Here is a 27,411-nt window from a genome sequence, read left to right on the forward strand (position 1 = left end):
TGATATGAGGGAAAAGTGTTATAGACATTTATAGTGTTAGACGCAAGGAACAAAGAGTGTCAATGTTCGTGAAAGAATGAAAGAGATGCTAGTCTTGTTCGTTCGGCATCGGAGACAGCAGAGACAGCGCCAGCCGCTCCGAGGGGCCGGCCACGCGGGAGCCCGGGCGGATCGCCTCACCTGACGCTGACGGTGCCATTAACACAAACTAAGACCGGCCGGGGGGAGGAGCTAAGGCGAGGAGGCGTGGCCTACGTTCTAGGAGGCATGAGATGCTGACAGAGAGAGAAAGATTGTGGGTGGGAGAATCAAAACTAAGGCGAGTCGGAGGGAGTCGGTTAAGGTGACAGCAAGAGTGACCTAGCTAGGGAGAATGATACGGGTAGATACTAGGGCTGCTATAGCAAGTAACTACAATGTAACTTGTAATACAGTGAAGGGTGCTGGTGTTCGAAATACATTGCTTATTGCAATAGCTTGTAACTAAAGAGGGTGCTAATGTACACAAACTACTACGTATAGCCGGTATATACTTTCTAGAATGATATGAATGGTGGACAAGGTGCTATAGTGTTAGACGCATGGAACAAAGAGTGTCAATGTTCGTGAAAGAATGAGAGATGCTAGTATTGTTCGTTCGGCATCGGGGACAGCAGAGACAGCGCCAGCCGCTCCGACGGGCCGGCCACGCGGGAGCCCGCGCGGATCGCCTCACCTGACGCTGACGGTGCCATTAACACAAACTAGGACCGGCCGGGGGGAGGAGCTAAGGCGAGGAGGCGTGGCCTACGTTCTAGGAGGCATGAGATGATGACAGAGAGAGAGAGAGAGAGAAAGATTGGGAGTGGGAGAAAGAGAATCAAAACTAAGGCGAGGTAACAGAGGCGTGACCTAGGCAAGAAGAATGATACAGGTGGAAACTAGGGCTGCTATAGCAAGTAACTACAAACAAACTAATAAGGTAGAGGGTGCTATTATGAACACCAGCTAATATACATTCTAGAGATATGATAAGGATGGGAGAAAGAGATAGCTTGTAACTAAGGAGGGTGCTAATGTACACAAACTACTACGTATAGCCGGGGAGGGTCAGTCATGGCGATAGGTAAGGATTCCAGTACTTTCTACAATGATATGAATGGTGGACAAGGTGCTAGTGTTAGACACATGGAACAAAGAGTGTCAATGTTCGTGAAAGAATGAGAGATGCTCGTCTTGTTCGTTCGGCATCGGAGACAGCAGAGACAGCGCCAGCCGCTCCGACGGGCCGGCCACGCGGGAGCCCGCGCGGATCGCCTCACCTGACGCTGACGGTGCCATTAACACAAACTAGGACCGGCCGGGGGGAGGAGCTAAGGCGAGGAGGCGTGGCCTACGTTCTAGGAGGCATGAGATGCTGAGAGAGAGAATATGGGTGAAAGAGATGCTGTAACTAAAGTAACTAATATGCGCTAGCTAATATGGATAATGCAGCGGATAAGGAAGGCGGTGAGAGATGCTTTGACAAGTAAAAACCCTAATTTTTCAATGAAACTAATAGAGTGAATGGATGAGGACACGATGTACTTTTTTTAGAGAATGGTGGATATTATCTATCAAATAACTACACTAATTCTACAGTGAGACTAATAGGGTAAAGGGTGCACATTATAGGGCCACATAAATGTATAAAGTAAATTAAAAAAGTTTGAGTGCAGTGCTATAAAATGAAGTAAAGATATTGTTTGCATAACCAGATAACAAATATCTATTGTTATAGTATATTTCGTATTTGATACCAAAAAAGCATGAAGCTTTTCTATACATAAAATTATTTTATTTTTTATTTTATTTTATTTTCTTTAATTGGAAAAGAAAACAAAAAATTAACAATAGTTATTTGCTGTCAGGCAAAATCAACAATAAACTAGTCTAAAACTAAATGTAGCTAAGAATGAAATCAAAATACTGAATTTAATTATGTATTTACATAACTTACGGTTTTAAACACGCCGACAATGATATTGTAATCACAATAAGCTTTTTGTGATTTAGAAGACGATAAATTGTAGGTAATTATTATAAAAAATATAATAATATTGATGACTATTAGAAACACTCATAATGTAAGCACATTTTTTGGCTGTTCAATGAACATAGTTGGTGTAAAACCTGGACACTGTAGTTGTGTCATCATCATCATTATTATTTAAAATAGCTATGACTTATTTAGCATTATATCAAGATCTTCAAAAATAATAAGTATCACTTTGAAAATATTTTTAAATATTAGAAAATCTCATCAGATCTTAGAACAGATCTAGTCTTTCTTTTATCAAGGTGATTGGGAATTCCAATATTAATCTTGATTTTCCTATAAATAAAGCTAAAGTCGTCAGTCGCCGAGCTCATAGAATATCGTCCAATGACCCCAAGCTACCCATCCTTATCGCCTGCGCGTAATTATGTTGCTGTCGCGCTCGCACACTCATTGTGGCCGCCCGGCACCGGTAGCACAGTCGCGACAGCAATATAATTACGCGCGAGCTATAAGGATGGGTAGCTTGGGGTCATTGGACGAAATTCTATCTGCTCGGAGACCGAACTTTAATGACATATCAAAGACATGGAATAATAAACAAGCTACCTGAAATGTAGACGCTGCCTCCGCCGAAGGAGATTCTTGGCATGCCCCCTCGGCTTCTCCGAGGGTCTTCGTCCAAGTCCATGTCATCGTCACGACCAGGCGGACCTCTGGCTCTTTCATATCTATGGTTGAAACAGTTTAAATTAGAGTGAGTGTTTAAAAAAAAATGTATGTAATTTGATTCTAATTGCATTAAACATGGATACTACCCGAAAATAATAAAAAGCTAGGAATATTAAAATATTTCACCCCTTAGAGTAGGCGCACACCGTTGATTTTTCGTCGGCCGATAGTTTAGTCGGGCAGTTGATCAGTATGGGCATGTATGGGAGTGCGCACAATACGCCGATTCGATTTGGCCGATTCTTCATACAAATTAAAATCGGGCACAACTATCGGCCAACTAAAAATCAACGATGTGCGCCTACTCTTAATCACAAAATCTTAGAATCTTAAAACCCATTTTACCAAAAAACATTTTGAATCTTCTCATCCACATTTGTAAGAAGAATGAGAGTCTTTTTAAAATGAGAGCACATAAAATTGTTTTGTTCGTTTCAGCCAAATAACGTCCACTGTTGGACAAAGGCCTCCCCCAAGGATTTCCAAAATTGTTTGTGTTGCCTTAAATATCTTAAATACTTACTTTTCTAAATAAGTTCCGTACAGTCTTCTGAGTAAAGTGGAACCATTCACACAGGGATGTGGCAGCCTCAATGGCCTTAGAAATGATTCCCACGTGTCATTCTGGTTGACCTGAATCAAATTATCATGTGTATATGCTACAGCTAGTCAAGAAGAAGCTCGGAAAATTAGTGTAGGCTCGAGACCTGCACCAGACATTGGTCAAAGGAACCATGATCGATTAAAATCCAACAATAGGTAGAAAAATAGTACGTAACTTAAAATAGTTTTAAACTTTTGCCCGCGGCTTCACCCGTGTGAAATTTAGTCACAGATCGGCATAAATTATAGCTTATAAAATATGTTAATCTGGGTTACAAAAAATAATTGTGTAAAGTTTCAACAAAATTCGTTCAGTACTTTTTGCGTGAAAGAGTAAAAAACATCCAGACATCCAAACTTTCGCATTTATAATATTAGTAGGATTTATCACAACGTTATAGCTTATTGAAACGTTTACCTTGCCGAGTCCGCCTCTTTGCTGCACCAGTGAATATAAGTGAAACAAATCTATTTCAATCCCATTCACTATTGGGACTTTGAATGGTATGCTGAAATGAAAAGATAACACAGAATTTATTAGTAATTAGAATTTGAATCTTATTCAAAATAATTCTATGATTGTTCTGTCACTAAAATATTCAAGTGGAACATCATGTTTTACAAAATGGTTAACTGAATTAGGTAGGTATATGTTGAAAAAAAATTTTAATAATATTTTTAGCAAATATAACGATGCATCGAGTGTGTAGTGTCCAATAGCTTCTACTGATTATAGTAAATTCAACTCAATAAAAGTACATACGGAAGCTAGTTACGTAGGCTCACAGGAGGTCCATACTCACTTTTTAGACTCATTAAACTGCTTCAGCTCCTTCAGAAATGCGTCTTTATCCTTTATATAGCTGCTGGATTTAGTATTTATTTGAGATTTTGCCATTTTCACGATTTCTACCACCGTAACCAATAACGGCAGTAAATTGTAACATGTAACACTTTAGCTTAGCGTAAAGCGTTGAGGGTAAGCTTAAAGATGAAAAGGATTCACATAATTGTTTTTGGTTCAATTATTTATAAGAATTAATTGAGAAAACTCGAAATTTAGCTAAAAAATTTCTTGTTGCTATTGACATTGACAGCACGCCGGCGGACGCGGATAGATGTTTGTTGCCATATAAAAAATATTCTTAACGTCAAGTGATCCTTAATACCTTAATACCGTTATTTTTATGCACAGTTTGCAACTTTGCACAGCTGAAAGCTGAAAGCTTAAAATGACAACATTAATTTTATGAGTATGTTCTGCCGGGTCTCCAGCACGTGTTTTGCCTTTTTGGGAGGTCCCAAAAAGATTCGAGTCGAGGCTGGGTAGATTCACATCGCAAAGCACAAGCACTGCGGAGTGCGGTGTAGCATAAAATGTACAGCCAGCCTTCTCTCCAAGGCAAGATACAATACGTGGCATTTACATTTTACAGAATCGCTTCATTCATGGAGCAGTAATTCTATAAAAAGAAACTGCAAAAAAAGTATATAAACAATTTGCTTGTGACTAGTTTATTATGAGGTTTTTGCAGAATGTTAACGCAAAAAAGAAACATTTTAGTTTGTAAATCATATTCTACTTTCAGTAGCCTTAAACAAAAGAACTAAGTAGTTAATAAAATTAGTTTATTAGTCCCTACTCATTATTATACTTTGCCCTAATGTTAAGACTCTCCGCAGACTGCATGCTTTGTAAACCGATAGTTTGGTTTTTTTAAGAATATTAACAATTTGTTACTACAAATTATTATTAATCCTCATTCCCCATAACCACTCGCGGTAAGCTACAATATTAGATTATGAATAGGTTCACTACAATAGTCAATCTGCTGCAGCAGCGAGATTCAAACTCGCATTTCCTTGGATTATGAATCAGCTCAATCAGCCAGTCTGACACATGTTCACCTTAACCGTTCAGCCCCCCTAGACAAAACGCACTTTTTGATCGAATCGAAAATCGAATCTGTCAAAACTCCATACAAAAAAGGGGCTTTTCGACCACTTTTCGACTGGTTTGCGATCATAATTTGCACTTTGTCTAGACCCACAGCTATCGTCACTTCGAATCGAACCTGTGAATCGAACTTCGACGCCTTATGAACTGTGTTTCATGTACTTGGAATTTTTAAATAAATAAATGTTGCATTTTTACTGGGTTTTTTGTCTGGCTTCTTTCATAGATAAGGTTCTTTACGCTGGTTTTAATCTATTCACAAGCATCGCAAATATTCAATTAATTGGATATGTTTATCGATTATAATTACCACTTCACTAAATTAGGCAGAAAAAAAATCTATCTGTCAAAACAAATAACATGCGTAATTTTTAGGTTAGAAAAACTTTTAGCCAAACTAAAAAATATAACACGCGTTAAGTTTTAACAGTTTTCTCAGAAATACATAGTTTATTAATTAGTGAAAATGGTGAAGAAGAAGATCGACAACCGTATCAGGGTTATGATTGAGAATGGAGTCAAGTTGGGACATAGGACTATGTTTCTTCTTGTGGGAGATAAAAGTAGGGATCAGGTGAGTTTCTTACGTTAAAATAAACTTCTAAGGAACGTTTTCCTATGATTTAATATTCCCTTTACCTTTTAGGTGCCAATCCTGTATGATATGTTGGTAAAATCCACCGTAAAAGCGAGGCCTACTGTGCTGTGGTGCTATAAAAATAAAGACGAAGCTATTAGCAAGTAAGTATTTCTATATAACATTTTAAGCCCTTATAATATCAAAAACAATATCTATCATTCTCTTATGGTCAGATACTTGCCTGATACAGTTTTCTACTGGGATAATTTTTCATATAATTCTCTATTTAATAAAATTACTCTCAAATTATAGTCATGGACGTAAAAGAGCAAAGAAAATAGCAGCAGGAAAGCTGGAGGTATCAGAAGAGTCGTTATTTGACGCATTTCGAGTAGCAACTACAATCCACGGGAGATATTACTCGGAGAGTCATGCCATGCTGGGTCAAACGTACGGTGTTTGCGTTCTGCAGGTTCGTCAATAGACATAATTTATATAAATCATGCATGTTGTTACCGTAAAATGTTAATGACTTTTTTTTTCTAGGACTTTGAAGCCCTGACTCCAAATTTAATGGCTCGCACAATAGAGACAGTCGAAGGTGGTGGGTTGATTATATTCCTGCTCAAAACTATGGACTCTTTACGGCAGCTGCATTCAATTACCATGGACGTTCATTCAAGGTAAAGTATAAACAGTTTTCAACACTCCATTTTAGCTAAATTATGCTGCTCTAATATAGCAATAACTGCTACAGGTAACTTTACAAATTATCATGTAGGTATTATAATATGACAGAGTTTTTATCTAAGTTTAAAATTTCAGATTCAAAACGGAAGCTCACGATGCAGTAGTGAACAGATTCAATGAACGCTTCCTATTATCACTAGCCGACAACCCCAGATGCCTCATTTTAGACGACAATCTGACTGTATTGCCTATTTCGTCGAAGACCGCACAAGTGGAGCCCGTTCATGCTACACCAGAGGTAGGCTTACCAATAAAAAGATAGTGTTGGAAACTTGGTAAAGTTTTTACTGGTATGTGTCCAATTATCTGCTGGCAATTTAAGAAAGCAATCAGGCTTTGCCCCCACTTACTTCTTATCTACACTAATATTATAAAGAAGAAACCTTTGTTTGTTTGGTTGTAATTAATAGGCTTAAAAACTACTGGACCGTTTTTAAAAATTCTTTCACCATTCGAAATCAGTAATTACATTATTCACGAGTAACATAGGCTATATTTTATTTTGGAAAAAAATAGGATTCCGTAAAATATGTAGATAAAGTAGTCCACGCGCGAAGCCGCGGGTGGAAAGCTAGTTTCTTATAATAATCTTATTCTGAAGTCCCCTTATAATTAAACTAGCTTTTGCCCGCGGCGTGAAATTTAGTTTGTCACAGATCGTTCGTCCAATCTGTTGTCCTATTCCTATCCCAATTTTACCCATCCATTGGTAATCTTGACTTAATATTGTGTTCTCTATTTTAGCGTGTAAACCCTAAACTGACAGAACTAGTGTCATCTTTGTCGGACTCACCGCCCGCCGGCCCACTCGTGGCTCTCTGCCGGACATACGACCAAGCTACTGCCCTAGTAGCTCTTATCAACACCTTAGCTGATAAACAATCCAGGTAAATTAATTTAATCAATTAAATATTAAGTGAAATGGTGACATTTCTTAAACTATTAAAGAGCTTATTTGTGTGAAGGAAAAGAAGTAAATGAGACATACTAATATTGCTTATGAACTCTAAACCAATATCGCTCATGAGCTATACACCAATATTGGTCATGAACTTTAAACTGCTGTCATTCATGAGCTATACACCAATATTTCTCATGAACTTTAAACTGATGTTGCTCATGAGCTATGCACCAATATTGCTCATGAACTATACATTAATATTGCTCATGAGATATCTACCAATGTAGCTTATTTACTCTTTAGAATAAGTTACTTAATAAATGTGACTGAAACAATCATACCCCCTGTATAATGCTATATCAATATTATCTGTTTTTCTTTACGATCAAGCCTAGACTAAACTGTTTGTATACCTATTACAAATATAAATATCTTTGTAGACCTCCACACTGCCTAACCGCCGCCCGAGGTCGGGGCAAATCCGCGTGTCTCGGCCTAGCAGTCTCCGCCGCAGTCGCCTTAGGCTATGTCAACATCTACGTCACTTCCCCTCACCCTGAGAATTTAATCACGCTCTTTGAGTTCGTACTCAAAGGCCTGGATGCGTGTCTGTACCAGGAGCACATAGATTACAATATCGTGAGGTCCACGAACCCCGATTTCAAGAAGGCCATTGTGAGGATCAATATCGCGAGGAATTCGAGGCAGACTGTCCAGGTAAGCGAACATAAGCAATATTGACCTTAACATCACATCGCTAAGAGATATTTACAAAGTTATGTAGCGTTGTCATATAGTCGAATTTCAAGAGAAAAAAAGCCTATTGAATCATCGTGATATTATTGGCTGACTATGTACATGAGCTGCAACGTCTAAGCATTCAGGGTTTCTCAAACATTCGGCTCCACGAACCCCTGTTAAAGTTTCCAGGTGACAGCGAACCCCTTAACTACCTAGCTAATTAAAACGCCCCCCGAAGGAAACAAAACGTACCAAATAAATGTCTTTATAATATCAAAGTGGTTCTTGAGTTCTTGTGTTGGTGTTTCTTGTCGCAAATGGAGTCAATTTTAGAAAAAAAATTGTCGCGAACCCACTGTCGTTGAATTTCGAATAGACTACTATACCAGAGGTTCGGGTCAGAGGTATTGTGAGGGCAATAAGAACATTTATTTTTGCATATCAGTTGTGGGTATATGGGTATAAAGTCCAATAATATTTATTAATCTTACCCTCAATTCCAGTACATCACACCAGACGACCACTCGTTACTGGCGGCGGCAGACTTAGTGCTAGTAGACGAAGCGGCCGCCATTCCTTTGGCGCACGTATCAGCCGCCGCACAGAAGGCGCCACTAGCGCTGTTATCTTCAACAGTATCAGGATATGAGGGCACGGGCCGCGCGTTATCGCTCAAGTTGTTCGCACAACTGCAGAACAAACATAACGCCCCGCCCCCGGTGAGTGTTGATGACGTCACAAGGGCTGCTGACGTAACACTAGCTCGATGCTGACGTCACACTAGCCCGCTTGCGCTTCTATCTTCAACAGTATCGCTCAAACTGTTCGCACAGCTGCAGAACAAACACAACGCCCCGCCCCCGGTGAGTGTAGCTGACGTCACACCAACTCGCTCCTGACTTCACACCAACTCGCTCCTGACGTCACACTAGCCTGCTTGCGCTTCTATCTTCAACAGTGTCGGGATATGAAGGCACGGGCCGCGCGCTATCGCTCAAGTTGTTCGCACAGCTGCAGAACAAACACAACGCCCCGCCCCCGGTGAGTACCAGAAGTGTTGCTGACGTCACACGGCTCACTGCTGACGTCACAACAACAAACTGCTGACGTCACACTAGCCCTCCGGCGCTTCTATCTTCAACAGTATCGCTCAAACTGTTCGCACAGCTGCAGAACAAACACAACGCCCCGCCTCCGGTGAGTGTTGCTGACGTCACACGGTACGCTGCTGACATCACACCAACAAATATTTATTCAACTTTGACCAGTATTTTGACACTTATGATCATCAAAAAAACTCAAAAAAAAGGTAGCCTTTAAGGGGCGCGCTTACATATTATATTATTATTGTCTCCCGATCTTTTGGACCCTACCAGCAATTTAATTGGTAATGTAAGAAAATACTGCTTCAGATGAATAATTTACACCAACTTGTTGATAACAATGATAACGCTCTTTATTTTCCGTCTTCACACACTTTCTCGCACGACTGCACAGTTCAAGAGCATGATCCAGACTGACAAGTTTCTTCTCCCCATTTAAAGATGGCGGCGCTAGCGTCGTACAAATATTTCAATTTCCGTTTAAAGATTTATTTTACTTTAGAGTTATTGTAAAATTAAAATAAATATTTGGAATAATTTTAAACTGTTAATTTTGATTTCAAAATATGTATGTTTTTTTAGCTTACTTATTTTTGAGGCTAGTCCAAACACTGTTAGTATATTTTTAAATATTGTAATAAACTTTACAATAATATGCGTAAACTGACGTGTATACAGGCTGGAAAGGATAAGTGAATTCATTCGATTATTTCTAAACAATACAAGATATCGAAAAACTGTTCACTGATCTTGAAAATGCTTCACGAGCTCTATCAAACGGTATCAAATAGATTACAGAATAAACTGAATCTATCCTAAAATTCAATGTTTCCACCCTTCATACATTTAGTACCATATGGCATAGAAATAATCGAATGGTCACTTACCGTTTCCACCCTGTTATGTCTACATTATCATCTTATATTAATACATTTACATGCCTCCACATTAAACAGAGAACGGGCAGCAGCGCTCTCTGAAAAACATCAATCTTTTAAACTGCGATCTCCAACCCGCCTGCCAAGCGTGAGGATTTTGGCAAATCCCTCCAATTTAGTGGAGGAGGCTCATAGTCCAGCAGTGGACTGTAAAGGGCTGTTGATAATGATGATGATTAACAAATTTCCATTTCCCCAGATCAAACTAGAAGAGCCGATCAGATACCGCGCCGGGGACCCGGTGGAATCCTGGCTAAACTCCCTCTTATGTCTGGAAGCGCCGGCCCCGTCTATAGGCGTGGGAGCTCCGCCCCCGGCCGCCTGCGAATTGTACAGAGTCAACAGAGACGCTCTGTTCTGCTACCATCGCGCTGCCGAGGCGTTCCTGCATAGATTAGTCGCTATATACGTGGCCAGTCACTATAAGGTACGTTTTGATAAATAGACATCGCCTCCTAGTCGTTGTTAAGTGCATTTTAACAAATAGGCTCCGCCTTCTAGTCGTTATAAAGTTTGTTTTGATAAATAGACTCCGCCCACTAGTCGTTATAATGTCCTTTTTTAACAAATAAACTCCGCCTCCAGTCGTTATAAAGTTCGTTTTGACAAATAGACCCCGCCCCCATTGTTATAAGATAAGTTTTAACAAATGCACTCCGCCCACTAGTCGCTATAAGGTTTGTTTTAACAAATTGATTATGACCTCTAGTCGTTATAAGGTTAGTTATTATAAGTAAGCTCCTACCCCAGTCATTATCTATACTAATATTATAAATGCGAAAGTAACTCTGTCTGTCTGTCTCGCTTTCACGCCTAATCCAGAACCGATTTTGATGAAATTTAGCAGGGAGATAGTTTGAGTCCCGGGAAAGGACATAGGATAGTTTTTATCCCGGTTTTTGAAACAAGGATAAAGTTTTTCTGTAATAGACAAAATTCCACGCGGGCGAAGCCGCGTGCGGAAAGTTATAATGGTATTATATGGTTAATTTTTAACCGACTTCAAAAAAGGAGAACTATCTATGTTCCACTATATGCATTTTTATAGGTACTCTCTGTCCCCCAGTAATTTATTAATTTGCTAATGTTCACTCAACTCAATTACTACGATACAGGACTGCAACTTTATGGTGTAGAATCCGGCCCTCAGTAATTTATTAATTTGCTAATGTTCACTCAACCCAATTACTACGATACATAACTGCGACTTTATAGTGCAGAATTTGTGGCCTGTACACTTGGTATTTTTTGCGACAATACATACAGATTAATGTAATTAATTCCAGAATTATCTTTAATTCCAGAACAGTCCAAACGACATCCAATTACTAGCGGACGCGCCGGCCCACTGCCTGTTCGTGCTACTGGCGCCCACGCCGCCCAATGCCACCTCCATGCCAGAAGTGCTCTGCGTGATACAGCTGTGCCTCGAGGGAAGCATATCCGAGAAGTGAGTCCACTTTCCAGAACAGTCCAAGCGACATCCATGCCAGAGGTGCTGTGCGTGATACAGCTGTGCCTCGAGGGAAGCATATCCGAGAAGTGAGTCCACATTCCAGAACAGTCCAAGCGACATCCAGCTACTAGCGGACGCGCCGGCCCACTGCCTGTTCGTGCTACTGGCGCCCACGCCGCCCAATGCCACCTCCATGCCAGAAGTGCTCTGCGTGATACAGCTGTGCCTCGAGGGAAGCATATCCGAGAAGTGAGTCCACTTTCCAGAACAGTCCAAGCGACATCCATGCCAGAGGTGCTGTGCGTGATACAGCTGTGCCTCGAGGGAAGCATATCCGAGAAGTGAGTCCACATTCCAGAACAGTCCAAGCGACATCCATGCCAGAGGTGCTCTGCGTGATACAGCTGTGCCTCGAGGGAAGCATATCCGAGAAGTGAGTCCACATTCCAGAACAGTCCAAGCGACATCCATGCCAGAGGTGCTGTGCGTGATACAGCTGTGCCTCGAGGGAAGCATATCCGAGAAGTGAGTCCACATTCCAGAACAGTCCAAGCGACATCCAGCTACTAGCGGACGCGCCGGCCCACTGCCTGTTCGTGCTACTGGCGCCCACGCCGCCCAATGCCACCTCCATGCCAGAAGTGCTCTGCGTGATACAGCTGTGCCTCGAGGGAAGCATATCCGAGAAGTGAGTCCACTTTCCAGAACAGTCCAAGCGACATCCATGCCAGAGGTGCTGTGCGTGATACAGCTGTGCCTCGAGGGAAGCATATCCGAGAAGTGAGTCCACATTCCAGAACAGTCCAAGCGACATCCATGCCAGAGGTGCTCTGCGTGATACAGCTGTGCCTCGAGGGAAGCATATCCGAGAAGTGAGTCCACATTCCAGAACAGTCCAAGCGACATCCATGCCAGAGGTGCTGTGCGTGATACAGCTGTGCCTCGAGGGAAGCATATCCGAGAAGTGAGTCCACATTCCAGAACAGTCCAAGCGACATCCAGCTACTAGCGGACGCGCCGGCCCACTGCCTGTTCGTGCTACTGGCGCCCACGCCGCCCAATGCCACCTCCATGCCAGAAGTGCTCTGCGTGATACAGCTGTGCCTCGAGGGAAGCATATCCGAGAAGTGAGTCCACATTCCAGAACAGTCCAAACGACATTCCAACTTCCTGCCCCGTACAACCAAACTGTGAAATGGACTGTCGTCTGCGGTGTTTCCGGACGGATACGACCTGCAAGCTTTCAAGAGGAGAGCGTATCTTCACCTTAAAGGCACGCAACGCACCTGTAACACCCCTGGGTCTGCGGGTGTCTATGGGCGACGGTAATCACTTACCATCAGGTGATCCGTCTGCTCGTGTGCCTCCTGTCACATAAAAAAAACATCCAGCTAATAGCGGTGGCGCATAAAAATCATAAGGCATATAAAGTCTCCTTAAGAGCACTATATGATGATCCAAGTCACTAATTCATTGAATACACAACTCTTATGTAGCTTAAAAAAACACGTAAGGACGTGAATCCGTTTCTAACCAAACAGGCTCGTAAAATACTTTCTTCTTTTCATAACAAAAGAGAAACACGTAAGTGTTTATTCCAAAAACTGACACAAAGTCAGGAAAGTCAACCCACTAACTAAAGTGTGAGGAAGTCTCCTTTAGTCAATAGTTGAATATTTTTAACACGGTCTCGGGTCACAAATCTGCCTCTTATTCTTGTTGCCTTCTCACTCAGCACCGCGATGCTTTAGGCCAGACCCAAGACAGGAAATATTGTTGACAATATTTAATTAACCTAAGGAAGAAAGAAAGAATAAGCCAGAATTGTTGAGATCGCGCTTGATTAAGTTAAAAATGATGAATCTATATTAATCTATGGCTTCTTTCCACCAGGTCCGTCAAAGACAGCCTCGGTCGCGGTCGCAAAGCAGCTGGTGACCTGATTCCATGGAACATTTGCGAGCAGTTCGGAGACAAGGACTTTCCTAAACTGTCCGGCGCTAGGATAGTAAGGATAGCCACGCACCCGTCTTATCAGAGGGTGAGTTTACATTGATTTTGATGTTCTATTTTTGTATTTTTAAAAGGTATTGGTATTTTATCGTATAATTTTTAATCATGTTGTTAATAACAACTGTGTGCTTAGTGCAAGTTTACACTAAACATCATCGCTATATAGTCACTGCGTAAAACAATGACAATGAAATATGTGACAAATTGTACAGCGTCCCTAGCAGGTACTTTCAAGAACGAAAATCTTCATTCATTTTTTTGGTGACGACGTTCAATGCAAACACGTACTAAGCACAATAAACACATGGAATAGATCGAATATGAGATTTACATTAGACAAGAATAGCCTCACAACTCAAATATTGTCATCATAAGAATCTTCCTCAAATAGTACATTTCCTCAACAGCTACTCGTTACTCGCTATACAATATTCGCTTCTTTTAAAACTATACAAAATGCCACAGTGCTTAACTTGCACCACGGACAATAAATATCAATTAAGGAGGCCTATCTTATGAGCATTTAGCCTACCTGCCAATAATATCTTCACAAAATCGCTTAAAAGCATGGATTTTTTTTCACAGTGCTTAACTTGTGAGCCGTGTTTATATAATTAAAATTCGCTCATAAACAAACACCTTAAAAATCCTTTACAAACAGATGGGCTACGGCAAACGCGCGCTGCAACAACTAGCTTCATACTACAGCGGAGACATCCCGTGCCTTGACGAGCCCGCGTCCGACGATGAAGATCAAGCCCGCCGGCCTGATGACACATTGCACACAGAGACCATCGTGCCCAGGTAACGAGTTACTCGATCCCGGACGTTTTTTCTAATCCCGGGATTACGAGATTGTAAGGCGATCTCGGGATTTATTTATTATTTTGTATACAATCCCGTAAATCCCTGGATTAGTCAAACTCGGTCCCGAAGATTTCGGGACCAAATATCGTCCGGAATCCCGAATCCCAGAATTGAATCCTCTAGTTACAATACGGGACTATTCCCACCTCTCGTTCCCACCGCTGCAACTCCTGTGTAGCCAGGATCTACAGCTTGACCGCCAATAAAAACCCAACCAGTGAAAGTCAAGTTTGTCCCGGGGGAAAGTTAAACTGTCATTGGACCTGCAACGAAATTTCAAATGAATTAGAAGAACATAGGAGGAGTTCGAAGTTAAGGTTCAACTTCCCTCCGTTGCAAAGCGGATGACAGGTGACAAACAAAGGTTTAGTAACCTTTATGAAAAGAAATACACCACAACGGACAATAAACATCAATTAAAGGGGGCTATCTATAATATGTGTAAGGTTTAAATTCCAGCATATTTCAACACCTTTAAGCCCGTTTTTCACCGCCAAAGAGGAACGAACTAGAGATATCTTGCGAATCAGTCTTCGTGTACATAAAATAAGATTGCTTTCCAACCGAGAAAGATTTCGGGAGTATTATTTGATGAGCAAGCCCAATGTTACTCTTTTTACCCTCTTTGTCATCGTGGAAACAGATGTATGCATTTCACAGAGTTAATCACTCCTCCCGTGCCGCTAATGTTTTTTAAGACCGGAGCAAACAAAATTCTATGTTTATACGAATTCAAACAAAATGTTCAGATAGGTTATCTGACCCTATGGTTTTTAATTTCAGAGCCAAGCCACCTACACTCCTGAAGCGGCTATCTGAAGTCAGAGCAGAGGAACTAGACTACCTTGGTACCAGTTTTGGTCTGACTGAGGAACTGATCAAGTTCTGGAAGTCGCAGAAATATGTGCCCGTTTATCTTAGGTATGTTTATTGTTTGATGATTGATTTGAGAAAAATAATAATAAATCTTTGGACAATTTCACACAGCGCCAGCCAGCCCCAAAGTAAGCAACTTAATGCTTGAGTTATGGGTGCTAGCTTAACGGATATACTACTTATATACTTTTTATGTTGATAATGTTAACTACATGATATTTTTAAATAATTATGTTGAAAGAAGTACGTCGCGAGCTCTGCGTTTTTGGGTAAAGTAATTAACAAAGTTAAGAAGAAAGTAAACCACAATTTAAGTAACATTCCAAAGTTTATTTTAACATATCTCTTTTGAAGCCACTATAGCCGAACGGTGAAGGGGTCGGACTGGCCGACTCGTGATCCGGGGAACGCGGGTTCGGTCCCCGCCGCCGCTCGACTATTGTGGTGAGCTCACTCGTGACACAAGCATATTTAGCTTAGTACGAGGGGCTAACGTTTTTATTAGTGATTCGTACAAATCACTAATAAATAATCTAAAAAAAAAAAGAATCAGAATCAATCGAATACCTTTCAATCCACAGTCAAAAAGCCAACGAGCTGACCGGCGAGCATTCGTGCATTATGCTGCGAGCGCTCGGGCTCGGCGCCTGGCTCGCCGCCTACAGCGCCGACTTTCGCCGCCGCCTCGCCCGCCTACTGGCCCGGTCGTTAAGGAAATTGCCGGCGGCGCTAGCTTTGACTACAATGGTTAACGATAACGTGGCTGTGGACAGACCAGGTTGGTTAATATTGTTGTTTCATCATAAATAACATTTTAATCCCAATTTAGAGACTTAACGGCGCCGGCTGGCCCGCCTACTAGCCTGACTGACTACAATGGTTAACGACAACGTAGCTGTTGATAAACCAGATTGGTAATAACCAATCTGGTTTATTTATCATAGCTAAGTAATTTTATCTATTTTTATTAAAATAGATAAAATTACTTAGCTATGATAAATTAATTACTTAGCTTAAGATTTCCGCTTAGTGACGCCACATTACCCGAGCGTGGAACATCTGCGTGTTATAGTAATGCAAAAAGTCCGCCACAAATCACATGCGACACAAATGCAATAGTTAGTACCAACACCGACACGCAAAAAACCTCTACGCATATTTGACGACTGTGCTCGTCAATAACCCTATTAAGTAATTTAGACACTGAGACTTCTGACGCCGACTCGCCCGCCTACTAGCCAGGTCACTGAGGAAACTGCCGGCGGCGCTAGCCTTGACTACAATGGTTAACGATAACGTGGCTGTGGACAGACCAGGTAAATAACACAAAATTGGATTAAAATCCCATTTTAACAGACCAGGTAAATAACACAAAATTGGATTAAAATCCCATTTTAGACACTTTAGGGACTTTATGGCTTCGGCGAGCCCGTTCGCTAAGGAAATTACCAGCAGCGCTCGCTTTGACTACGATGGTTATCGATAAAGTGGCTGTGGACAGACCAGGTTGGTTAACATTGTCATTTGATCTTTAATAGCCTTATAATAATCCTAATTTAGAGACTTAACGGCGCCGCCTGGCCCGCCTATTGGCCCGGATTCTGAGGAAACTGCCGGCAGCGCTAGCTCTGACTACGATTGTTAACGACAACGTGGCTGTGGAGAGACCAGGTTGGTCAATATTGTCATTTAATCATAAATAACCTTTTAGTCCTAATTTAAATAATATTATAGAGACTTAAAAGCTTCGGCTGGCCCGCCTACTGGCCCGGTCTCTAAGGAAATTACCGGCGGCGCTAGCTTTGACTACGATGGTTAATGATAACGTGGCTGTGGACAGACCAGGTTGGATACTTTTATCATTTACTAGCGACTGACCGCGACTTCGTACGCGTGGATTCCGTTTTACCCCTTTAGGGGTGGAGTTTCGTAAAATCCGTTCTTAGTGAGCACCTACGTTCTAAAAGGAACCCCTTTACAAAATTTGAGACTCCTGGCACTTGTAGTTTCTGAGATTTCGTGATGAGTGAGTCAGTCAATCAGTGACCTTTCGCTTTTATAAATATAGATTGGCGACTGCGTTCATACCTAGATTCTGGCTACAAAGGAAATGCAGCGGTGAGAATAGTCCCATATTTGACGACTGCGCTCGTCAATAACTATATATGTAATTTAGACACTTTAGGGACTTTATGGTTTCGGCTGACCTACCTACTGGCCCGCTCGTTAAGGAAACTGCCGGCGGCGCTCGCTCTGACTACGATGGTTAATGATAACGTAGCTGTGGAGAGACCAGGTTGGTTAACATTTTTATTTGATCGTATAATCCCAATTTAGAGACTTTAGGGATTGAGAAGGCTTGAAGTAATTCCATCTCCAACACCAATCCAATCCAATTGAAATTACTTATTTCAATTTAGAGACTTAACGGCTGGCCCGCTCGCTGAGGAAATTACCGGCGGCGCTAGCTCTCACTACGATGGTTAACGATAACGTAGCTGTGGATAAACCAGGTTGGTTAATTGTTAAAACTGGAAGCTCTTGGCCCGCATCTCAACTTATGGAAAGTAACCGAGCTTCATCCGGATCCTTCAACCACAGAGGAACACTCTTTTACCTCCAACTGCTGGAACACTTTAATGCTGTTAACATTGTTGTTATAGCAATAGACTTAAAACAAGCGTCACCACCAACTAAACCGAACAGAAAAATCTGCCCCCAATGAGAATTCGTCTTACAGAATCCGCATAACAAATACCCATGGGTATCAGTTTTAACAATTTTTCCAGGAGCACACTATTCGCAGTACAATCTCTAGCACGTTACTGTTATACTTTTCGTTGCAAACTAATACTTATTGCTATCACATAAGATTCAATTTTTAGTTTAATATACGTATTGTTCCCAGTGCTCACCAAGCAGCGGATAGCCCAGTACCTCTCAGGGCACGACCTGGGCCGACTCGAGGCCTACTGCCGCCAGCAGGCCGACTACCGCCTCGTGTGCGACTTGTTGCAGCCAGTAGCCGAGCTGGTGTTCCACTGCAAGGCCAATGTCAAGCTGGATGCGGTCCAACAGGTGATGACAGTTCTTTTTTTGACGGCGTTAGGGAAAACTGCTGACAAAGACTTTAAACACAAACTACGTTGCAAACTAGCGTCAAAAACTTGGCTTTGCTGACGTATTTTAACATCAGTTGTTTTGTCGTGACACCATTTTTTGATAGGTCACCTTAATATTGCTGTGGAAATTGCTTTTTTTCTTAGAAACAATTTTCAAAATGTTCTCGAGTGGCGACCACGGACAGGAAAAGTAGACAGGCAGGCTTCTTCCACTCGGTGGACCAACGATATGTATGCTTGAATTTACGTTAGGTACGCTCTCTAGCGACCGAAAAAAATTACATTAAAATGTATGACAGATGTACAGCGCCCCTAGCGGCTTCTTTCAAGAACTAAAATCTTCATAGTTTTTTTTGACGCACTAGATGCGAACAGCTCAGGACCGGTCGTTGTGGAAATCCGTAGGGAAGGCAATTTGTTCAGTAATCAAATGCCGTCCACATTTGATTGAAACGAACGATTTTTTGAAAACTTTGTCTTTTAGTTTAGCTATCTACTAGAGCGCATTTGTGTATTACTTATTCATTCAACAGGTGATCCTCATAGCCATGGGCTTCCAAATGAAGGACGTGGACGACATAGCGGGCGAGCTCGGCTTACCCGGGTCTCAGATCCTGGCCAAGTTCTACGAGGCTTGCAAGAAGATCAATACTGCCATCAACGCTGTGCTAGAAGACACTGTGGCTAAAGAAATAGGTTCGTTTCGACATTTCTTTTCAGCAATAGGATAAAAAGTTAAGAAAACTTGTAAAGAAGAAGCAATTAAGGCTGCTTAACGGAGCCAAGAAATGGATCAACGCGGAGCGGAATTGCGGACTATGACTGTTTATAGACGCGGAGCTATGTAGCGGAGAAAGTATGCGGAGAGGAGTTGCGTACTTTGTTTTTCTACACTCGCGAGCAAAACTATGGAATCACTTACATGAAGTTGTTTCCACGCGATCTTGTGTACTAACGAATTTGTTAGTAACAAAAAAAGTGGCACCATTTTAAAGATTAAACTTTTACCTTTAAATTGATACCAAATTCATTTAAATCACAACAGTATTTAAAAAGATATCGCGGCTGATGTGAAGAAGTAAGGAAAAAGACATGTATCAACTGTTTGATACGTCGCGAGTTGCGGCCCATTTACCCCCTATAAAAACACGTGTTTTCGGATTTTTGCTTTCACACGTTGATCCATACACATCTCAGCTTCTTTTGACACTTTACCTGGGATTCTACACCTTCAGAAGCAGCACAAATCCTTGCACTATTGCAAGCAGGGCTCAGCCAGCGGGCTGTCGCATGTCAGCTCCACATAAGCCAGTCCTGGGTTTCGAAAGTTTTAAGACGCTTTCGGGAGACTAGTGGCTTTATCCCGAGACCAAGTTCTGAACAGCGCCAGTGCACATCGCAGAAGGATGACCGTTTTTTTATGTCAACCTCTCTATGAAATCGTCATTTGACTGGTATCGACGTCCAGCAAGAGCTCAGAAATGTTCGTAAGATAGCTGTTAGCGTGTGGACAGTTCGTCTAAGATATAAGCAATAGAATTTGACTCCAAAAAGGCCTGCCACAGGCTCGAAACTGACGGCAGGTCATCGATAAGCACGCTTTCAATTTGCTCGTACACATCTCGATGGGAAGTCGAGCAAGCCATCCCCATAAGCCACTGTTTCAGCGAACCAGCACTGCACAAATCGCTCCCCAGGCTGCCTATAGACCCGACCTCTTCAACTGCTGCACTGCAAACACAGTCTGCATTCATCGGAGAACAAAACTGGCCTCCATTACTCGCCTACAAATCAAAATAAGTGCGAGTTAATTGAAAGCGTGCTTGTCGGTGACCTGCCGTCAGTTTCGAGCCTGTGGCAGGCCTTTTTGGAGTCAAATTCTATTGCTTATATCTTAGACGATCTGTCCACACGCTAACAGCTATCCTACGAACATTTTTGAGCTCTTGCTGGACGTCGATACCACTCAAATGATGATTTCATAGAGAGGTTGACATGAAAAAACGGTCATCCCTCTGCGATATGCACCGGCGCTGTTCAGAACTTGGTCTCGGGATAAAGCCACTAGTCTCCCGAAAGCGTCTTAAAACTTTCGAAACCCAGGGCTGGCTCATGTGGAGCTGACGTGCGACAGCCCGCTGGCTGAGCCCTTCTTGCAATAGTGCAACGATTTGTGCTGCTTCTGTAGGTGTAGAATCCCAGGTAAAGTGTCAAAAAAGCGGAGATGTGTATGGATCAACGTGTGAAAGCAAAAATCCGAAAACACGTGTTTTTATAGGGGGTAAGTAGGCCGCAACTCGCGACGTATAAAACAGTTGATACATGTCTTTTTCCTTACTACTTCACATCAGCCGCGATATCTTTTTAAATACTGTTGTGATTTAAATGAATTTGGTATCAATTTAAAGGTAAAAGTTTAATCTTTAAAATGGTGCCACTTTTTTTGTTACTAACAAATTCGTTAGTACACAAGATCGCGTGGAAACAACTTCATGTAAGTGATTCCATAGTTTTGCTCGCGAGTGTATATGAGGCGTTAGGCCCGCTTCCACGGCAAGCGTCCTCGCTCCGTTTCCCGATTTAATTTTTTTAAATAAATAAATAATATAATATCCTTGGACATTTTTACACTACGCTTCTAGTCCCAAACTAAACAAAGCTTGTACTATGGGCACTAGACTACGGATATAAACATACTTAAATATTTCTTTTTCTACTGATTTTTAACCGCCTCTGTAGTCTAGTGGTAAGACCACCTGCTTCAGACGCAGAGGTCCCGGGTTCGATTCCCAGTGGGGGCAGAATTTTCTGTTCGGTTTGGTTGGTTCTTAGTCCGCCTGGCTAGCTACCACCATCTTACCTAAGTCTGTCGCCATAACAACAATGTTAACAGCATTGTTGTGTTCCGGCAGTTAGAGGTAAGATAGCCAGTTCCTCCGTGGTTGAGGATTCCGGGTGAAGCTCGCTTCCACCTTCGGCCTGATTGTCACTTCCAATCAGGTGAGATACAGGCCAAGAGCTTCCTCGTTGTGGATAAAAAAAAATTAAAATAAATTCGTAACTCCCTGTCCACTGAAGAAGAATGGAGATTTTAAGAAATTCTATTGGTGGATTTTTTATATCTTAGTCACAGGTCTGCCACCTCACTCCGCTGTAGTGGACACTACAGGCACCCTAAAGGCTATTTTTTGATATTCATAAGTGAAAAAATATTATTGAAAATTGTATTAAGACATTAAATTTAATTTCAGGCATAGACGACAAGAGCGCTGAGGACGCCCAAACCGACGGGCCGGTGAAGCAGAGCCTGCAAGACGAACTGTCGAAGGCCGCTAAGGTAATGCTCGGATGCTTGCTAGCGTACGCTGGCTTTGTGATGTGGAAACGTAATAAACTTTGATATATTAGTTAGTAGTTTTATTGGTTTGCAGTGTAAGGCTGAGTTGCATCATCTTATTTTAAACTAGCGGCCGCCCGCGACTTCGTACGCCTGGATCCCGTTTTACCCCCTTGATCTATCTTACGCTGTTTAGATTTTTTCATACAAATGTTTTTTCCTGCTAACTCTCGTTCCCATGGGAATTTTGCAATATCCTGTTGTAACTAAGCTTTAAGTTTACTAAGGTACCTGCATGCCAAATTTCAAGCGTCTAACTTAAGCGGCTTAGATTTTTCATACAAAAGGATTTTCCCGCTAATTCCCGTTCCCGTGGGAATTCCTTAGTATACTATAACCTGCCCAGGAGTATGAAGAATAATTGTACCAAGTTTCGTTCAAATCCGTCGAGTAGTTTTTGTTTCTATAAGGAACATACAGACAGACAGACAAGACAAACATTTTACTGATTGCATTTTTGGCATCAGTATCGATCACTAATCACCCCTGATAGTTATTTTGAAAATATATTTCATGTTCAGAATTGACCTCTCTACAGATTTATTATAAGTATAGATAACCATAACCGGTGTTTTTGTATTTGCTTTGACAGACTTGACGCTTGTTAAAATTAAAGGAAGATAGTGCAACCCAGCCTAAGAATGTAGTTTTTATCCAAATACCCTAGAAACTTACAACTATAACTTTTTAGACTTTCAACTGTAGAATATATTTTATAGGCGTATCAATATAAATAGCAAAGAAAGACTTTTAAGCACAGAAACGATGTACTGAATTGAGTATTGCCAGTTGGCAATGTTTTGCTGTGGCAAGTTAGTGCTTACTTTTATTAGTGATTACTTTTATTTTTGTATAAGTACCTATTGAATTGTATTTACGCACACATAATATTCCAAGGAAGAGCGATGTCTCCTGGCACAGTTGATGATAAGCGTCAACAAATCAATTAGTCGACTAACGAACAACAGCCAGACTCATGAATGTAGTGAACAAACTGACACAAATAAGTAGTTGGAGATCGATAAAAAAATATTTTTGTAATTCTAAGTTGCTCTAGTAACCAAAGCGCTGTTATAAAAATTTATTTCTGCTGATCTATTAACACATTAAAAGTCTATACAGGGTGGAAACGATAAGTGATCTCACGCGATTATTTCTAAACTATACAAGATATCGAAAAACTGGTTACTAATCCTGAAAGTGCTTCACGAGCTCTTTCTAACGGTATAAGTAATAGGTTACAGAATTAACTGGATCTATCCGAAAATTCAATGTTTTCAGCCTCCATACTAAATGTATGCCAGCCACACAATATTAGAAGTGTTAATTTTTTTTATTAAATAATAAACACTTAATATGAACTCGGAAATTGCATTCTTATTTAAAATTATTCATGGAAAACATTGGTTTTAGGCTTTACTTGCTAATATTATCAAGACATGAGTGCCATGACTGTGGTTACTACCACTTACTACTAAATGTATGGAAGCTGGAAACATTGAATTTTCGGATAGATCCAGTTTATTTTGTAACTTATTATTGGTACCGTTGGATAGAGCTCGTGAAGCACTTTCAGGATCAGTAACCAGTTTTTGGATATCTTGTATAGTTTCGAAATAATCGAGTGAGATCACTTATCGTTTCCACCCTGTATATACGACCAAATAAGAAACTTGAACTAAACCTTCCCAGGAACTGGAGCGCAAGCAACGCAAGGAGCTGTCCCGCCTGATGGGCGAGGACCTGGCGCAGTACCGCATCAAGGGCAGCGAGGTGGACTGGCAGCAGTCGCTTGCCGCATCTAAGCAGAAACACCTCGTCTCCGTCAAGAGGTGAGTTATAGCGACTCACCTGATCCGGATATTGCTCAATTTGATATGAATTCTGGCTCAGGGACAGCCCTAGAGCCTGAGCCAGATTGGTATTGTAGCAGCAAAACTAGTGTTAGACTTTAGGAAGATTAGGCGTCTGACTAACGTGACTTCTGAAGAACAGAATCCTACATTTTAGACAATCAAGTTGATTCATTCAATCTAATGGGCGAGGATATAACCCAGTATAGCATCAAGGGCAGCGAGGTGGACTGGCAGCAGTCGCTCGCTGCATCTAAGCAGAAACACCTCGTCTCCGTCAAGAGGTGAGGCACTCATAAAAGTCTTTTTTTGCAAGTAGGCTTTTAAAAAGCACTTTTACACGTCCCAGTATTTATTATTATTGGTTTTTGGGCCTTTATTTGCGCCAACTCGACCAGGTTTGATCTATTGTGGCAGCCCTTGTCTTTAAAGTTCACTGCTTAGTCCCGTTGAGTCTATAAATTTCCAGATTCTTTGGAGCGTGATATCTGCTATCTCATCCGGGTGCATGATGTGTCGCCCGAGATGGATACTTCTTTTGCTCATTAGCGGGAAGCATGAGCAAAGAACATGCATGGCCGTTTCTTCTTCTGTATGGCAGAATCTGCACAGAGTTTCCTCGGTCATGTTCATGTTCGATTTATGTTTGTTTAGTTTGCAGTGGCCGGTCAGTATTCTAGTCACTGCACAGGCTTTGTATCTTTTGAACTTTAGCAGTTCCTTAGTTACTTTATTGCTATATCCCTGAATGAGTGCTTTTGAGTGTTTTTGTCCCGATGTAGACTTCCACCACTCAATAGTCCCAGTATTAACCCTACCACTGCTTCGGGACAATAAATGGGCCAGTGCTGAGAAGAAGCAGCGCAAGAAACTCAGTCACTATTGTCAGCTTCCTTTTCAAGGGTTTACAGTCTTTAAAATATACAAGTAGTCTTAAGTATTGATGCAAGCTAGCTACCCTAGAATATTGCTCAATGAGGGCTATCGTTTTAGCGCTCACCAGTTTGCGCCACTGTAGAGTAAGGTCCTGTCACTTGCTAGTAGCGAAGACAGTGGCACCAACTTGTGAGCGCTAAAGTGGTAGGAGGACTATCGCATTTGCACTCATCAAGATGGCGCCACTGTAGAGTAAGGTCTTGTCAATCGCCAGGGATGCCAACTGTTAAGTATAAAAACGATAGCCCTCATTGAAAATGGATTCCGACTCAGGGCTGTAGCAACAAAACTAGTGTCAGACTTATCAAGGGCAGCGAGGTGGGCTGGCAGCAGTCGCTTGCTGCATCTAAGCAGAAAAACTTGGTCTCTGTCAAGAGGTGAGGCTTCAAGTTCTAGTAGTCTTTACAGAAACTGCGACCTAATTCACGTAACAAAACTTCAACATGCAAGCGATTTGATCGCTGGAGTCACTTTTCGTATTCACGTGTTCACGTAACAAAACTTCAACATGCAAGCGATTTGATCGCTGGAGTCACTTTTCGTATTCACGTTTTAATCACCCGATTTTGTTTCGATTTCATTTTTATGTCTCCGCGGTATGCACCTATTACATATTTTGAAGTTTGGTTGAATCGAATGACAGTGACTAAACGTCAAAGCGTTGCGAACACCTAGGGAGGGACTGGAATTCGCTGCCTGCTGCTGTCTTTCCCGAAGACTATCGTTCGTTTCAGCTGAAAGACGTCCACTGCTGGACAAAGGCCTCCCCCAAGGATTTCCAAAAAGACCGGTCCTGCGCCGCTTGCATCCAGGTACCTCCCGCGACCTTCACCAGATCGTCGGTCCACCTAGTGGGAGGCCTGCACACGCTACGTCTTCCAGCTCGTGGTCGCCACTCAAGAACTTTCCTGCCCCAGCGGCCATCAGCTCTTCGAGCTATGTGCCCCGCCCGAAGACTATAATCCGAGCCTTTTCAAGGCGAGAGTGAATAGGCACTTCAGGGCAGATGTGTACCATCCTAGACTGCATCCCACTTAACACCAGGTGCGATTGTGGTCAAATTCCACCTCCCAAGGGTCTACTGTATGAACGTTAATGAAACACGACTGGTAAGTTGATTAGTCCCGGGGATTGCTTATAATTTTGGAAATATTTAACTATATGGTAGAATTTGAAATAAAATATGGTACTTTCAGGACAATTTTCCTAAGAAGTTTGCTGATAATTATTTGTCTCTTTCTTATGTACAGTTTTATCGCATATTCCACTGTTATGTTATTTAGATCGACGATGGTACAGCAAGATGTAATTAATAAAATTATAGTTTTAAGTTATGTATGTGACTTTATTGGTGTATCTTCTAATAAATAAATAAATTTACCTTAACTCCTTTGTAACTTATTTCCTTTCTTATTTCCAGTGGCGAGAAGCGTTTGGGCGACGACAGCAAAGAAATCGATGACCTCATAGACGCGCACAACAACAAGGCGAAGAAGAAAAAGAAGCACTCTAGAAACTAATAAATGATCCTGATCAAAGGTGCCTTTTATTTTGTCTTTTACTGTCAGTTAACTACACGCTTGACATAACACAATACAAATCCACACTGCAATAGATAAACTGCGTTTGATAAATGCTTAACTATGTTACTCTTTCTTTTCTTTTAAAATTGAGAAGTAAAAATGTATCTTAAATATTTTTTCCTTTATACCTACACTTCAAATATAACTTAAGATTGATAAAAAAATAATTTATTTCCAAACCTTGTTTAGGTAATAACTTATTCATATTATAATGTCTAATTATCAAAATATTAATGTTCATTTGAAAATTAAAGGAAGGTTAAAGAAAACAACAAGTTCAATAATAATTTCTATAATTATTGTAATATAAAAAAGTGTTGGTAGTTATTCAACCCTTGGAATAGACAATAGATATTTCCTCTTAAACATAACAAATACGCGGCGGCGCGGCGCGGGCGCATCATAAAAAAATAACGATCTTGTGTCGCTCCCCGCCCGCGCCGCCTCTATATTACCTTTACAATATATTGTGATCTAAGAAAAATAATATTTTTCGTCTAACACCCGCCGGGCGTCTGGTAAACAATTTTATACTATAATTTGTTTGTCCTTAGTTTAACACGCCTACTGACGCCGGCGTGGAGCTAAGGCGCTGCGACGCGCCCACACTTCCTCTTGACGTCTTCTTTACGCTAGTATAGAATAAAACATCCACTACAAAACAATACAGAATATCGTAACATTAGCTGCTATTAATATTAAACGTTATGCGTTTCTCGTTTACACTATTTCTCACTTTGTTGCGCTTGCAGGATACCTTTAATTTTTGTTTGAAATGGAGATAATTATTGGCATCATTTTGGAGATTAACTGAAGACTGATTCGGAACGGGAAAATGTGACTACCCTTTCTTTTTGGGCCGGTTTACATTTGTAAAGCCAATGACAGGTCGCGCGACCCATGACAGTGCACGCGACCTGTCATTTCCTTAAGATCGCGCCGGCGATGGCGATCTGCCCCCCTAGACAAAACGCACTTTTTGATCG

The 27,411-nt window shown here is 41.4% G+C and overlaps 2 protein-coding genes across 2 annotated transcripts; one reads left to right on the forward strand and one right to left on the reverse strand.

Moving 5' to 3' along the window:
• Window positions 1–88: 88 nt before the first annotated feature.
• On the reverse strand, window positions 89–4,452 carry LOC135081344 (AT-rich interactive domain-containing protein 2-like). Its single transcript, XM_063976063.1, has 5 exons — window positions 4,156–4,452; window positions 3,771–3,861; window positions 3,273–3,382; window positions 2,627–2,748; window positions 89–180 (listed from the first exon to the last, which is right to left on the reverse strand). The coding sequence occupies exons 1-5, from the start codon at window positions 4,248–4,250 to the stop codon at window positions 89–91; spliced, it is 510 nt and encodes a 169-aa protein (XP_063832133.1). The 5' UTR covers window positions 4,251–4,452.
• Window positions 4,453–5,611: 1,159 nt separating this feature from the next.
• LOC135081346 (RNA cytidine acetyltransferase) lies at window positions 5,612–26,380 on the forward strand. The gene is made up of 21 exons (XM_063976064.1): window positions 5,612–5,883; window positions 5,956–6,050; window positions 6,202–6,361; window positions 6,436–6,572; window positions 6,715–6,877; window positions 7,384–7,526; window positions 7,981–8,257; window positions 8,785–9,000; window positions 10,522–10,749; window positions 11,627–11,772; window positions 13,672–13,819; window positions 14,453–14,595; window positions 15,442–15,579; window positions 16,116–16,312; window positions 16,846–16,850; window positions 17,280–17,379; window positions 18,443–18,612; window positions 19,190–19,352; window positions 21,908–21,993; window positions 23,746–23,885; window positions 26,263–26,380. Exons 1-21 carry the CDS (start codon window positions 5,776–5,778, stop codon window positions 26,360–26,362), a joined length of 3,063 nt encoding a protein of 1,020 aa, XP_063832134.1. The 5' UTR covers window positions 5,612–5,775; the 3' UTR covers window positions 26,363–26,380.
• The last annotated feature ends 1,031 nt before the right edge of the window (window positions 26,381–27,411 follow it).

Source organism: Ostrinia nubilalis, chromosome 19 (assembly GCF_963855985.1).
Source record: "Ostrinia nubilalis chromosome 19, ilOstNubi1.1, whole genome shotgun sequence".
Lineage (NCBI taxonomy): Eukaryota > Metazoa > Arthropoda > Insecta > Lepidoptera > Crambidae > Ostrinia > Ostrinia nubilalis.

Bases quoted from the DNA above. Each gene is read 5' to 3' on its own strand.
- LOC135081344 (XM_063976063.1), bottom strand. From the start codon at position 4,250: ATGGCAAAATCTCAAATAAATACTAAATCCAGCAGCTATATAAAGGAT. The intron at 3,383-3,770 runs GTAAACGTTTCA...AATTTGATTCAG, and splicing joins AAAGAGGCGGACTCGGCAAG to GTCAACCAGAATGACACGTG. The intron at 2,749-3,272 runs GTAAGTATTTAA...TTTCAACCATAG, and splicing joins TACGGAACTTATTTAGAAAA to ATATGAAAGAGCCAGAGGTC.
- LOC135081346 (XM_063976064.1), top strand. From the start codon at position 5,776: ATGGTGAAGAAGAAGATCGACAACCGTATCAGGGTTATGATTGAGAAT. The intron at 5,884-5,955 runs GTGAGTTTCTTA...TTTACCTTTTAG, and splicing joins GAGATAAAAGTAGGGATCAG to GTGCCAATCCTGTATGATAT. The intron at 6,362-6,435 runs GTTCGTCAATAG...TTTTTTTTCTAG, and splicing joins ACGGTGTTTGCGTTCTGCAG to GACTTTGAAGCCCTGACTCC.